This window comes from Babylonia areolata, chromosome 12, assembly GCF_041734735.1.
Source record: "Babylonia areolata isolate BAREFJ2019XMU chromosome 12, ASM4173473v1, whole genome shotgun sequence".
Taxonomy (NCBI): domain Eukaryota; kingdom Metazoa; phylum Mollusca; class Gastropoda; order Neogastropoda; family Buccinidae; genus Babylonia; species Babylonia areolata.
In genome coordinates this window covers 42,469,203-42,481,994 of record NC_134887.1, presented here as the reverse complement: position 1 = coordinate 42,481,994, position 12,792 = coordinate 42,469,203, and the positions used below count along the sequence as shown (strand labels likewise).

Here is a 12,792-nt window from a genome sequence, read left to right as displayed (position 1 = left end):
ACTGCCCTTGGACAGTTAAGTTTCTCAAGGAGACATCACTGCCTTTGGACAGTTAAGTTTCTCAAGGAGACATCACTGCCTTTGGACAGTTAAGTTTCTCAAGGAGACATCACTGAGTTTGGACAGTTAAGTTTCTCAAGGAGACATCACTGCCTTGGACAATTCCATGTATGCTACACCACACAGCACCTCTGTGAGGCAGGTGTCCAGCAGCAGCATAACCCAGAGCACCTGGTCAGACCTCCAGTGCATCATATTGTGTCCAACAGCAGCATAACCCAAAGCACCTGGTCAGACCTCCAGTGCTGCATATTGTGTCCAACAGCAGCATAACCCACAGCACCTGGTCAGACCTCCAGTGCATCATATTGTGTCCAACAGCAGCATAACCCACAGCACTTGGTCAGACCTCCAGTGCATCATATTGTGTCCAACAGCAGCATAACCCACAGCACCTGGTCAGACCTCCAGTGCATCATATTGTGTCCAACAGCAGCATAACCCACAGCACTGGTCAGACCTCCAGTGCATCATATTGTGTCCAACAGCAGCATAACCCAAAGCACTTGGTCAGACCTCCAGTGCATCATATTGTGTCCAACAGCAGCATAACCCACAGCACCTGGTCAGACCTCCAGTGCTGCATATTGTGTCCAACAGCAGCATAACCCAAAGCACTGGTCAGACCTCCAGTGCATCATATTGTGTCCAACAGCAGCATAACCCACAGCACTTGGTCAGACCTCCAGTGCATCATATTGTGTCCAACAGCAGCATAACCCACAGCACTTGGTCAGACCTCCAGTGCATCATATTGTGTCCAACAGCAGCATAACCCACAGCACCTGGTCAGACCTCCAGTGCATCATATTGTGTCCAACAGCAGCATAACCCACAGCACCTGGTCAGACCTCCAGTGCATCATATTGTGTCCAACAGCAGCATAACCCAAAGCACCTGGTCAGACCTCCAGTGCATCATATTGTGTCCAACAGCAGCATAACCCACAGCACTTGGTCAGACCTCCAGTGCATCATATTGTGTCCAACAGCAGCATAACCCAAAGCACTGGTCAGACCTCCAGTGCATCATATTGTGTCCAACAGCAGCATAACCCACAGCACTTGGTCAGACCTCCAGTGCATCATATTGTGTCCAACAGCAGCATAACCCAAAGCACTGGTCAGACCTCCAGTGCATCATATTGTGTCCAACAGCAGCATAACCCAAAGCACTTGGTCAGACCTCCAGTGCATCATATTGTGTCCAACAGCAGCATAACCCAAAGCACTTGGTCAGACCTCCAGTGCATCATATTGTGTCCAACAGCAGCATAACCCACAGCACCTGGTCAGACCTCCAGTGCATCATATTGTGTCCAACAGCAGCATAACCCACAGCACTGGTCAGACCTCCAGTGCATCATATTGTGTCCAACAGCAGCATAACCCAAAGCACCTGGTCAGACCTCCAGTGCTGCATATTGTGTCCAACAGCAGCATAACCCAAAGCACTGGTCAGACCTCCAGTGCATCATATGTATTTGTCACAGAGGATTTCTTTCACACAATTCATTATCACTTGTTTCGCTTGTCACTTTAACCACTTCTCTTTTACCAAGTCCTTTAAGTAATTTCCTGTAATCGTATTTAGATTTTTTTCTTCAAATTTCACCCTCATTTGACCCTCATTTGCCCAGTTTCCCCCAACCCTCCATTCATTTACATCACCCACCCCTTCTAACCGATAATACTCAATTGTATTCATAAATACTTTAACAAAATGTCTTCAACCACCGATATGTGTGACAGGACATTAAACAGAATTCCTCCTCCTCACAGAATTTTGCCAGAGGACAAACACTTCAGTTGCCATGGGTTCTTTTCCAGTGCACCTAGTGCGTGCTGCACACAGGACCTTGGTTCATCGTATCATCCGAATGACTAGACGCTCAGTTTGATGATCCAGGGAGAAAGGGCAAGAGGGGGATTTGAACCCAGACCCTCACAGACTGTTGGCAGATGAGCATTTTAAGCATTCTGCCCCCTTGCTCCCCTTGGGGTTTGATACGGTGTGGCTTGGTTGGGATCTGTTTTGAGTGGGGTTGGGCAGGGGGAGATGTGAGTGTTCGTGTGTCTTTGTTTTTGTGTGTACCTGTGTGTGTGTGTGTGTGTGTGTGTGTGTGTGCATGTTTGTGTGTATGTGTGTGAGTGAGTGTGTGTATGTGTGTGAGTGAGTGTGCGTGTGTGTGTTGCGTGTGCATGTGTGTCTGTGTATGCGCATGTATGCGTGCCCTTGCGCACATGTGTGTGCGCACATGATGAAAATCATCTGAGTGTTTAATGTTCACTTCACCCACAACAACAAAACCATTCACTCAGTTACTCACATTGCTGCATGTTCTCAAAAACAAAAATTGACAGACCGCCCCCTCATCCCCCCATGTGTCATCATGGCTGTCTTTTTCCTCTCTGTCTCTCACAGTGCTGTGCAGTGTCCATCCCCCCATGTGTCATCATGGCTGTCTTTTTCCTCTCTGTCTCTCACAGTGCTGTGCAGTGTCATCATCACTGTCTTTTTCCTCTCTGTCTCTCACAGTGCTGTGCAGTGTCCATCCCCCCATGTGTCATCATCACTGTCTTTCCCTCTCTGTCTCTCACAGTGCTGTGCAGTGTCATCATGGCTGCCTTTTTCCTCTCTGTCTCTCACAGTGCTGTGCAGTGTCCATCCCCCCATGTGTCATCATGGCTGCCTTTTTCCTCTCTGTCTCTCACAGTGCTGTGCAGTGTCCATCACCCCATGTGTCATCATGGCTGCCTTTTTCCTCTCTGTCTCTCACAGTGCTGTGCAGTGTCCATCCCCCCATGTGTCATCATGGCTGCCTTTTTCCTCTCTGTCTCTCACAGTGCTGTGCAGTGTCCATCCCCCCATGTGTCATCATGGCTGCCTTTTTCCTCTCTGTCTCTCACAGTGCTGTGCAGTGTCCATCACCCCATGTGTCATCATGGCTGCCTTTTTCCTCTCTGTCTCTCACAGTGCTGTGCAGTGTCCATCCCCCCATGTGTCATCATGGCTGCCTTTTTCCTCTCTGTCTCTCACAGTGCTGTGCAGTGTCCATCCCCCCATGTGTCATCATGGCTGCCTTTTTCCTCTCTGTCTCTCACAGTGCTGTGCAGTGTCCATCCCCCCAGGCGTGCAGTGTCATCATGGCTGTCTTTTTCCTCTCTGTCTCTCACAGTGCTGGCGGTGTCATCCATGTGCTGTCTTTTCCCTCTCTGTCTCTCACAGTGCTGTGCGGTGTCATCATGGCTGTCTTTTCCTCTCTGTCTCTCACAGTGCTGTGCGGTGTCATCATGGCTGTCTTTTCCCTCTCTGTCTCTCACAGTGCTGTGCAGTGTCATCATGGCTGTCTTTTTCCTCTCTGTCTCTCACAGTGCTGTGCAGTGTCATCATGGCTGTCTTTTCCTCTCTGTCTCTCACAGTGCTGCGGGTGTCTATCATGGCTCCGTCTCTCCTCTCGTCTCCCACATGTGCAGGGGACCACCCCCCGGCCACACGGGGTGGTCACATCCTGCGTTTGGCTGTAGGCTGATGCCACACACCTGAAACGCTGTCGAGTGTCATCATGGCTGTCTTTTTCCTCTCTCTCTCTCACAGTGCTGTGTGGTGTCATCATCACTGTCTTTTTCCTGTCTGTCTCACAGTGCTGTGCAGTGTCATCATGGCTGTCTTTTCCCTCTCTGTCTCTCACAGTGCTGTGCAGTGTCATCATGGCTGTCTTTTCCTCTCTGTCTCTCACAGTGCTGCGCGGTGTCCTTCATCGAGAACATCAACGCCGAGTCGCTCAGCCTCTCGGTGACGGAGTACGACCGCTACATGTCAGGGGAGGCCACCCCACCGGGCAGCAGCGGGGAGCACATCTGCGAGGGGCTGAGGCTGATGCAGCACAACCTGAAGACGCTGTCGGAGCTGAAGCAGCGTCAGGTATGTTGGCCCGTGCGAGCGTGTGCCACTGTGATGCACCGTAACCTCACGGCCCTCACTGGGCTGAAGCGAAAGCAGGTACCCCCATCCTTCCCTTTCTTTTCTTCCCTTCAGAGTGCAGTGCTTAGATGGCATGGACCAACCCAGTGGTTTTGCTCCGTTTGGAGTTTTGGGGTGCCGGGTTTTGATGGTAGTTTGAAGACAGCATGACATACTTGGTTTAAGTCATCATAAATTGCTCAGCAGTACACATGATTACAGTGCAACAAAGACAAAGGAGCACCAACAAGATTAAAGCCTATACTCTGCTCACACATTGCTCTTCAATTTTAACATGACGGCTGATGAACCATATTATCATTTGTATCAGATAACTTATTCATAAACAGAAAGTAAAGAAATCAAACAAATGAATATACAAATAAGTTAACTAATGCTACTATCAATATTAACATGAAATGAAATTGACAGTCTCCTGAGGTATTGGCTTCATGAAAGAGAAACACGAAGAAAATTGTAATGATATAATTTAGTGACATACTTAATTTGACAGCAGTTAGGGATTCAGGGTTGTGATTGTCTTTTTTTTTTAAGATGGCATGACGTACAAAGTTTGACAGAAGTTTGGGACGCGATGCATGGTTGTGATGGTGGTTTTAAGATGGCATGACGTACAAAGTTTGAGTGATGGTGGTTTTAAGATGGCATGACGTACAAAGTTTGACAGAAGTTTGGGACACGATGCATGGTTGTGATGGTGGTTTTAAGATGGCATGATATACTTAGTTTGACAGTAGTTTGGGATGCATGGATGTGATGGTAGTTTTAAGATGGCATGATATACTTAGTTTGACAGTAGTTTGGGATGCATGGATGTGATGGTAGTTTTAAGATGGCATGATATACTTAGTTTGACAGTAGTTTGGGATGCCTGGATGTGATGGTAGTTTTAAGATGGCATGATATACTTAGTTTGACAGTAGTTTGGGATGCCTGGATGTGATGGTAGTTTTAAGATGGCATGATATACTTAGTTTGACAGTAGTTTGGGATGCCTGGATGTGATGGTAGTTTTAAGATGGCATGATATACTTAGTTTGACAGTAGTTTGGGATGCATGGATGTGATGGTAGTTTTAAGATGGCATGATATACTTAGTTTGACAGTAGTTTGGGATGCATGGATGTGATGGTAGTTTTAAGATGGCATGATATACTTAGTTTGACAGTAGTTTGGGATGCATGATGAGTTTGATGCATTTGAGATGGTGTTACACTACCTAATTTGGCTGTAATTTTGGAATGCATGACATGTAGTTTGACAGTAGTTTGAGATGCGTGGTTGATGAGTGTGGTTATAGTTTTAGATGGTATGACAACATTAATTTGTTAGTCGTTTGGGATGGCATGATACTTGTAGTTTAGAACAACATGACACATGTAGTTTAACTGTACTTTGGAATGCTTAGTCAATCAGTGTGATGATTTTTTTAAGAGGGAATTAAGCACATAATTTGGAGGTAGTTTTGGATGGAATAACATATGTAGTTTGACAGTAGTTTAGGGTTTGTAGTTGATAAGATTGATGGTAGTTTTAATATGGCATTACACATGTAATTTAGCAATAGTTTGGGATAGCATGGTACACATGATTTGACTGGAGTTTGGGGTGTGTAGTTGATAAGTGTGATGGTAGTTTTAATATTGCTATACACACGTAATTTAGCACTAGTTTGGGATGGCACGGTACACATGATTTGACTGGAGTTTGGGATGGCATGACACATGTAGTTTGATGGTAATTTGGGATGCATAGTTGATTAGTGTGATGGTAATTTTTAGATGGTGTGACACCTGTAGTTTGGCATGGGGAATTGATCAGTTTGTTGGATTTTTGTAGTTGTGTGTCCGTATTCATTCGTGCTTTGCGAATGATCAGGTCAGTGTAGCTGGTGAATGAGTTGACAGCTTGAAAGGTCAGGACAGATGTGTAAGAAGACTGGTGGACATGTGTGTGGCTGTGTGGACAGACTGATATATGCATTCTTTGGAATCTTGTGGTCAGTTTCTTTCGTGGACAGACTCACACTAATCCTAATTTTTCTTTTCTTTTCCCAGGAAGGGGGTATTTTTCTTGGGGCTGGGGGGGCGGGGGCTAAGGGGGAGGGGGGCGGGTCATGATGAGTAAGCTTGTATCATGAATGATTGAATGATAATGATTTCTTTTGTCAATGTTGGTGTGTGAATAAATCATCAGAAAGGAGTAGTTTACCATACATGAACACCAGTGTTGAGTCATTGAGCACTTACCAGATGAAGTGAGGGAGAGTGGTGAGCAGTTAACAAACAAAATGTTGATTGCTAGGTGGGTGTTTCTGTTGATGTTTTGCAAAAAGTTCACGCTTGGACAAAAACATATACAATATAGCCAACGAATTGAAAAGCATATAGAATGAAGTCACTGAATTTGACATTGCATGCAAATTGTTCGTTAACAAAATGGTGATGTGAACAACTATGGTTTGTTATATTTTGCATGTTTGTGAACAGTTAGATGATGTAAACAGTAGTTTGTTAACAATCAAGTGTATTGTTTGTGAACAGTTAGATGATGTTTAACAAAAATATTTTGTTATATCAAATGTATATAGTTTCTGAACAATTGAATTATGAGAACAGCAATGTTTTTTTTATTTCTAGTGTAATGCTATTGTTTTGTGAATAGTTCATGATGTAAATGATAATGGTTTGTTATATCTAGTGTTATGCCTGAACAGTTAGTTGATATGAACAATTATGGTATTGTTATATCTAGTATAATTTCTTCATACATATTGAGGTTTGATAATCCTTGTAAGTTTTTTTGTTTGTTTTTTAGTCAGTCTCTATCTGTCGGTAGACAAAACATTATCTGTGGGAACAGTGTGTATGTTTGTGTGTGCACAGGCACATGCATGTGCACGTTTTAGTTGTGTATGCCAGTCATGCCTTTTGTCAACTTTCATTAGTTCAAAGATATTTTCCCCCTGTTTGTTAAAGTATTAAGATAAATTATACTTGGATAGTTTATGCATTTCTTACAAAGATCAGTCACTCCCACATGTGTATTCTGAGTCTCTTGCAGTTCCTCGCCTTCTGTCTGTCACCTCACCTGGTCTTGCACCCCCTTCAGGCCCAGAACTGACCCCCCCCCCTGCCCTGTTCCCCTTCTGTCTGTCACCTCACCCTGTCTTGCACCCCCTTCAGGCCCAGAACTGACCATTCCCCCCCCCCCCCCCTGCCTGTTCCCTTCTGTCTGTCACCTCACCTTGTCTTGCGCCCCCCTTCAGGGCCCAGAACTGACCATTCCCCCCCCCTGCCTTCCCCCCCTTCTGTCTGCTCACCTCACCCTTGTCTTTGCCACCCCCTTCAGGGCCCCCAGAACTGACCATTCCCCCCCCCCCCCCTGCCCTGTCCCCCCTTCTGTCTGTCACATCACCTGTCTATGCACCCCCCTTCAGGCACCAGACAGACCCCCCCCCCCTGCCTTCCTCCCCTTCTGTCTGTCACCTCACCTTGTCTTGCACACCCATTCAGGCCCAGAACTACCATTCCCTCTCCCCCTGCCTTCCCCCCCTTCTGTCTGTCAACCTCCATCCCTGGTCTTGACACCCCCCTTCAGGCCCCCCCCCCCTGCCTCTCCACCCCTTCTGTCTGTCACCTCACCTTGTCTTCCACCCCCCTTCAGGCCCAGAACTGACCATTCCCCCCCCTGCCTTCCCCCCCTTCTGTCTGTCACCTCACCTGGTCTTGCACCCCCTTCAGGCCCCCCCCCTGCCTTCCCCCCCTTCTGTCTGTCACCTCACCTTGTCTTCCACCCCCTTCAGGCCCAGAACTGACCATTCCCCCCCCTGCCTTCCCCCCATTCTGTCTGTCACCTCACCTGGTCTTCCACCCCCTTCAGGCCCAGAACTGACCATTCCCCCCCCTGCCTTCCCCCCCTTCTGTCTGTCACCTCACCTGGTCTTCCACCCCCTTCAGGCCCAGAACTGACCATTCCCCCCCCCCCTGCCTTCCCCCCCTTCTGTCTGTCACCTCACCTGGTCTTGCACCCCCTTCAGGCCCCCCCCCCCCCCTGCCTTCCCCCCCCTTCTGTCTGTCATCTCACCTGGTCTTGCACCCCCTTCAGGCCCCCCCCCCCCCGCCCCCCCTGCCTTCCCCCCCTTCTGTCTGCCACCCCCTTCAGGCCCAGAACTGACCATTTCCCCCTTCCTTCCCACAGGAGCGAGTGATGGCGGAGGCCTTGCAGCTCCAGCAAGAGATGCGCGACTTCAACCAGAACTTCAGCGCCGAGATCGCCAACGTCCTGCAGCGCACACCCCTCACCATCCGGCCCCGCAAGGTCAAGGTCGACCTGGACGCGGAGGAGAGCGACTCGTGTGAGGCCAACCTCCCCTCCCCCCTCCAGCCCCTGCCAGCCGCAGCCCCGGCTACCATCCCAGCCGCCGGTGGCACCTGCACCAGCACTCCAAAAAAGGACATGACGGACTCCTCCCCACCTCCCCCCACCCTTCCCTCCCCCATCAAACCCCAGCCAGTTGGAGCTGAGCTGGTAGGGGGGGTGACAGTGTTGTGTGAACCATCATCCACGCCGTCATCTGAAGGCCTGGCTGCCGTTCCACAGGCGGAGATGTTTCCAGGCGTCTTTGACGGTGGTCCCCCTGAGGTCGCTGAGCCAGAAATGGACGGTGTTCAGGCGCCTGTATCGGCGGAGTGCCAAAGTGGGGAACTAGAGACCCCGATGGAGGAGGCTTCTGATGGGTCATGAATATTAGCAGGTGGTGGGGGTGGTGGGTGATGGGAACCCAGGTAGTGTCTGGGTAAGCCAACAGGCAAGGGGAGTCAGTGTTTGGCAGAGAAAGAGGAGAGAAATGAGTTGTGTGGCAGAGAAAGAGTAGAGAAATGAGTTGTGTGGCAGAGAAAGAGGAGAGAAATGAGTTGTGTGGCAGAGAAAGAGGAGAGAAATGAGTTGTTTGGCAGAGAGAGAGTAGAGAAATGAGTTGTGTGACAGAGAAAGAGTAGAAATGAGTTGTTTGGCAGAGAGAGAGTAGAGAAATGAGTTGTGTGACAGAGAAAGAGTAGAAATGAGTTGTTTGGCAGAGAGAGAGTAGAGAAATGAGTTGTGTGGCAGAGAAAGAGTAGAAATGAGTTGTTTGGCAGAGAGAGAGTAGAGAAATGAGTTGTTTGGCAGAGAAAGAGGAGAGAAATGAGTTGTGTGGCAGAGAAAGAGTAGAGAAATGAGTTGTGTGGCAGAGAAAGAGGAGAGAAATGAGTTGTGTGGCAGAGAAAGATAGGGAGGGAGTGGAAGGCAGACAAAGGCAAGGAATGGCTGTTCAGCAGAGAAAGACAGGGAGGGAGTGTTTGGCAGAGAAAGACAGGGAGGGAGTGTTTGGCAGAGAAAGACAGGGAGGGAGTGTTTGGCAGAGAAAGACAGGGAGGGAGTGTTTGGCAAAGACAGACAGGGAGGGAGTGTTTGGCAGAGACAGACGAGGAATGAAGACGAGGAATGAGTGTTTGGCAGAGAAAGAATAAGTGTTTGTCAGAGAAAGACGAGGAATGAGTGTTTGGCAGAGAAAGAATAAGTGTTTGGCAGAGAAAGACCAGGAATGAGTGTTTGGCAGAGATAGACGAGGAATGAGTGTTTGGCAGAGAAAGACCAGGAATGAGTGTTTGGCAGAGAAAGACCAGGAATGAGTGTTTGGCAGAGAAAGATGATAGATATAAGTGTTTGGCAGAGAAAGACGAGGAATGAGTGTTTGGCAGAGATAGACGAGGAATGAGTGTTTGGCAGAGAAAGACGAGGAATGAGTGTTTGGCAGAGAAAGATGAGGAATGAGTGTTTGGCAGAGAAAGATGAGAAATGAGTGTTTGACAGAGAAAGATGAGAAATGAGTGTTTGACAGAGAAAGATGAGAAATGAGTGTCTGGCAGAGAAAGACCAGGAATGAGTGTTTGGCAGAGAAAGACGATAGATATAAGTGTTTGGCAGAGAAAGACCAGGAATGAGTGTTTGGCAGAGAAAGACCAGGAATGAGTGTTTGGCAGAGAAAGACCAGGAATGAGTGTTTGGCAGAGAAAGACGAGGAATGAGTGTTTGGCAGAGAAAGATGAGAAATGAGTGTTTGGCAGAGATAGACCAGGAATGAGTGTCTGGCAGAGAAAGACCAGGAATGAGTGTTTGGCAGAGAAAGATGAGAAATGAGTGTTTGGCAGAGAAAGACGAGGAATGAGTGTTTGGCAGAGAAAGACCAGGAATGAGTGTCTGGCAGAGAAAGACGAGGAATGAGTGTCTGGCAGAGAAAGACCAGGAATGAGTGTTTGACAGAGAAAGATGAGAATTGGCAGAGAAAGACCAGGAATGAGTGTTTGGCAGAGAAAGATGAGAAATGAGTGTTTGGCAGAGAAAGACCAGGAATGAGTGTTTGTCAGAGAAAGACGATAGATATAAGTGTTTGGCAGAGAAAGATGAGAAATGAGTATATTTTGCCAAGAAAGACGAGGAATAAAATGAAAGATAAAGGTCGAGTGTTTGGCAAGGTTATACAATCGAATAAACATTTGCGATGCAGAGCTATAAGTTTTGTTTTGTTTTGTTCTTTCTTGTGAGATAGCTTTTTCAAACATCTTTCTGGTCTTTTTTTTCCCCCTCTTTGGCTTAAGGGTGTGGTAGTTTAGATTCTTTTAACTGTGAGGGTGAGGGTTTTGTTGGTTCTACTCCTCTTCACTTTGAAAGAGTGAGACTTGGTTTTTGGTTCTGTGCTTTGTGTGAGAGGAGAGTGGGGGCCTTCCTTCCAGCTGTTTTGGCCTCGCCCATCACGCTTTTTTTTTAAAAACAAACAACTTCTGTTCATTTCAACAAAATGATAAACATGAACACAAGGGGGAAATACAGCAACAAGCACAAAAAAAGGGAAAGAAAGGTAATATCAAAAGTAGGTATTATACAATTACAATAAACAAGTTTGATAACAATACAATGCATTGTATGGTTTATATATATTACATTGAAATACAGCCGTACAAGAAATATGTTGTGTTTTCATTCTATGTCATAGAGCATTGGTCTATAGTGATAGTGCTTCCATACCATGTTGAATTCTGGACACATGATTGTTTTATTTTATATATATTACATTGAAATACAACCATACAAGAAATCTGCAGTGTTTTCATTCTATGTCCTATATCATTGGTCTCTAGTGATAGTGCTTCCATTCCACGTTGAATTATGGACACATGATTGTTTTATTTTTGGCATTGTGGAACTTGATTTTGAATCAAGTGTTTAATGAAAAAGATATATGGAGGAAGTTTTTCCAGGTTACAGATAAATGGAGAGGATTCGGGGCCCAAACTTCCTGTGCTGAGCCACTTACAGTGTGGATATAAATTCACAGCTCCTACAGCCATAAAAGACATTGGGACGTTTATCCTTTTCTTTTTATCTTTAATGTCTGTCTTACCTTTGTATAGTACATTGTGTTGAGGCCGGGGGAATGGAGGGTAGGATACTGGCTGATGTGCAGGGGAGGTTGATGCTGTGCTAGTGGATATGTTCAATGTCCTGTTTCCACTTTTCCCTCATGATACATAATTTATCCTGAAGCGTTCTGCTCCTCTGTGTGTATTTCTCCGTGTCCTTGTTTGTGGTTTTATTCTTGGGTACATGATAAAAACATGAAAACTCTGTGTGATTTACTTCAAACAGTTCACAAGCATCTGCATTATTTGAGGAAATTTAGGCAGTACATAGTTAATAGTATGATAAGTATCTTATGGCAGATGATTGGTTTTGTGTGTTTGTGAGTGTGTGTTCGGGCATTTGTGTGTGTTTGGTGAATGTTTTTGGTGTATTTCATCGGCAGTCTTTATTGATATATGTGTACAGTCAGTTGAATTTTTTTTTTTTTTAAATTGCATATGTTATACTGAACTTGATAGCGTTGGTGTGATCTCTTCTCCAATTCATGTGATTATGAGAGTCCCCGTCCCCAGCTCCTCCCTCCCTCCCTCCTTCCCTTCCCCCTCCTTTCACCCTCCACCACCTCCCTCCCTCCCTCCCTTCCCCCTCCTTTCACCCTCCACCACCTCCCTCCCTCCCTTCCCCCTCCTTTCACCCTCCACCACCTCCCTCCTTCCCTTCCCCCTCCTTTCACCCTCCACCACCTCCCTCCCTCCTTCCCTTCCCCCTCCTTTCACCCTCAATCCACCTCTCTCCTTCCCTTCCCCCTCCTTTCACCCTCCACCACCTCCCTCCCTCCTTCCCTTCCCCCTCCTTTCACCCTCCACCACCTCCCTCCCTCCTTCCCTTCCCCCTCCTTTCACCCTCCACCACCTCCCTCCCTCCTTCCCTTCCCCTCCCCCTCCTTTCACCCTCCACCACCTCCCTCCCTCCTTCCCTTCCCCCTCCTTTCACCCTCCACCACCTCCCTCCCTCCTTCCCTTCCCCTCCCCCTCCTTTCACCCTCCTTTCACCCTCCACCACCTCCCTCCCTCCTTCCCTTCCCCCTCCTTTCACCCTCCACCACCTCCCTCCCTCCTTCCCTTCCCCCTCCTTTCACCCTCCACCACCTCCCTCCTTCCCTTCCCCCTCCTTTCACCCTCCACCACCTCCCTCCCTCCCTTCCTTCCCCCTCCTTTCACCCTCCACCACCTCCCTCCGTCCCTTCCCCCTCCTTTCACCCTCCACCACCTCCCTCCCTCCTTCCCTTCCCCCTCCTTTCACCCTCCACCACCTCCCTCCCTCCCTTCCCTTCCCCCTCCTTTCACC

General features: G+C 47.5%; 1 protein-coding gene across 3 annotated transcripts in view; it reads left to right on the top strand.

Moving 5' to 3' along the window:
- Positions 1-10,157, top strand: part of LOC143288645 (rab5 GDP/GTP exchange factor-like) — a 31,506-nt gene extending 21,349 nt beyond the window's left edge. For 2 of the 3 annotated variants that reach the window (XM_076597312.1, XM_076597311.1), the window contains 2 exons: positions 3,802-3,984; positions 8,245-10,149. In XM_076597312.1, coding sequence (XP_076453427.1) covers positions 3,802-3,984; positions 8,245-8,790 — 729 coding nt within the window. In that variant the 3' untranslated portion in view covers positions 8,791-10,149. Of the gene's footprint in view, positions 1-3,801; positions 3,985-8,244 lie in introns of all 3 variants that reach the window. The other variant, XM_076597313.1, reaches the window with a different exon arrangement.
- The last annotated feature ends 2,635 nt before the right edge of the window (positions 10,158-12,792 follow it).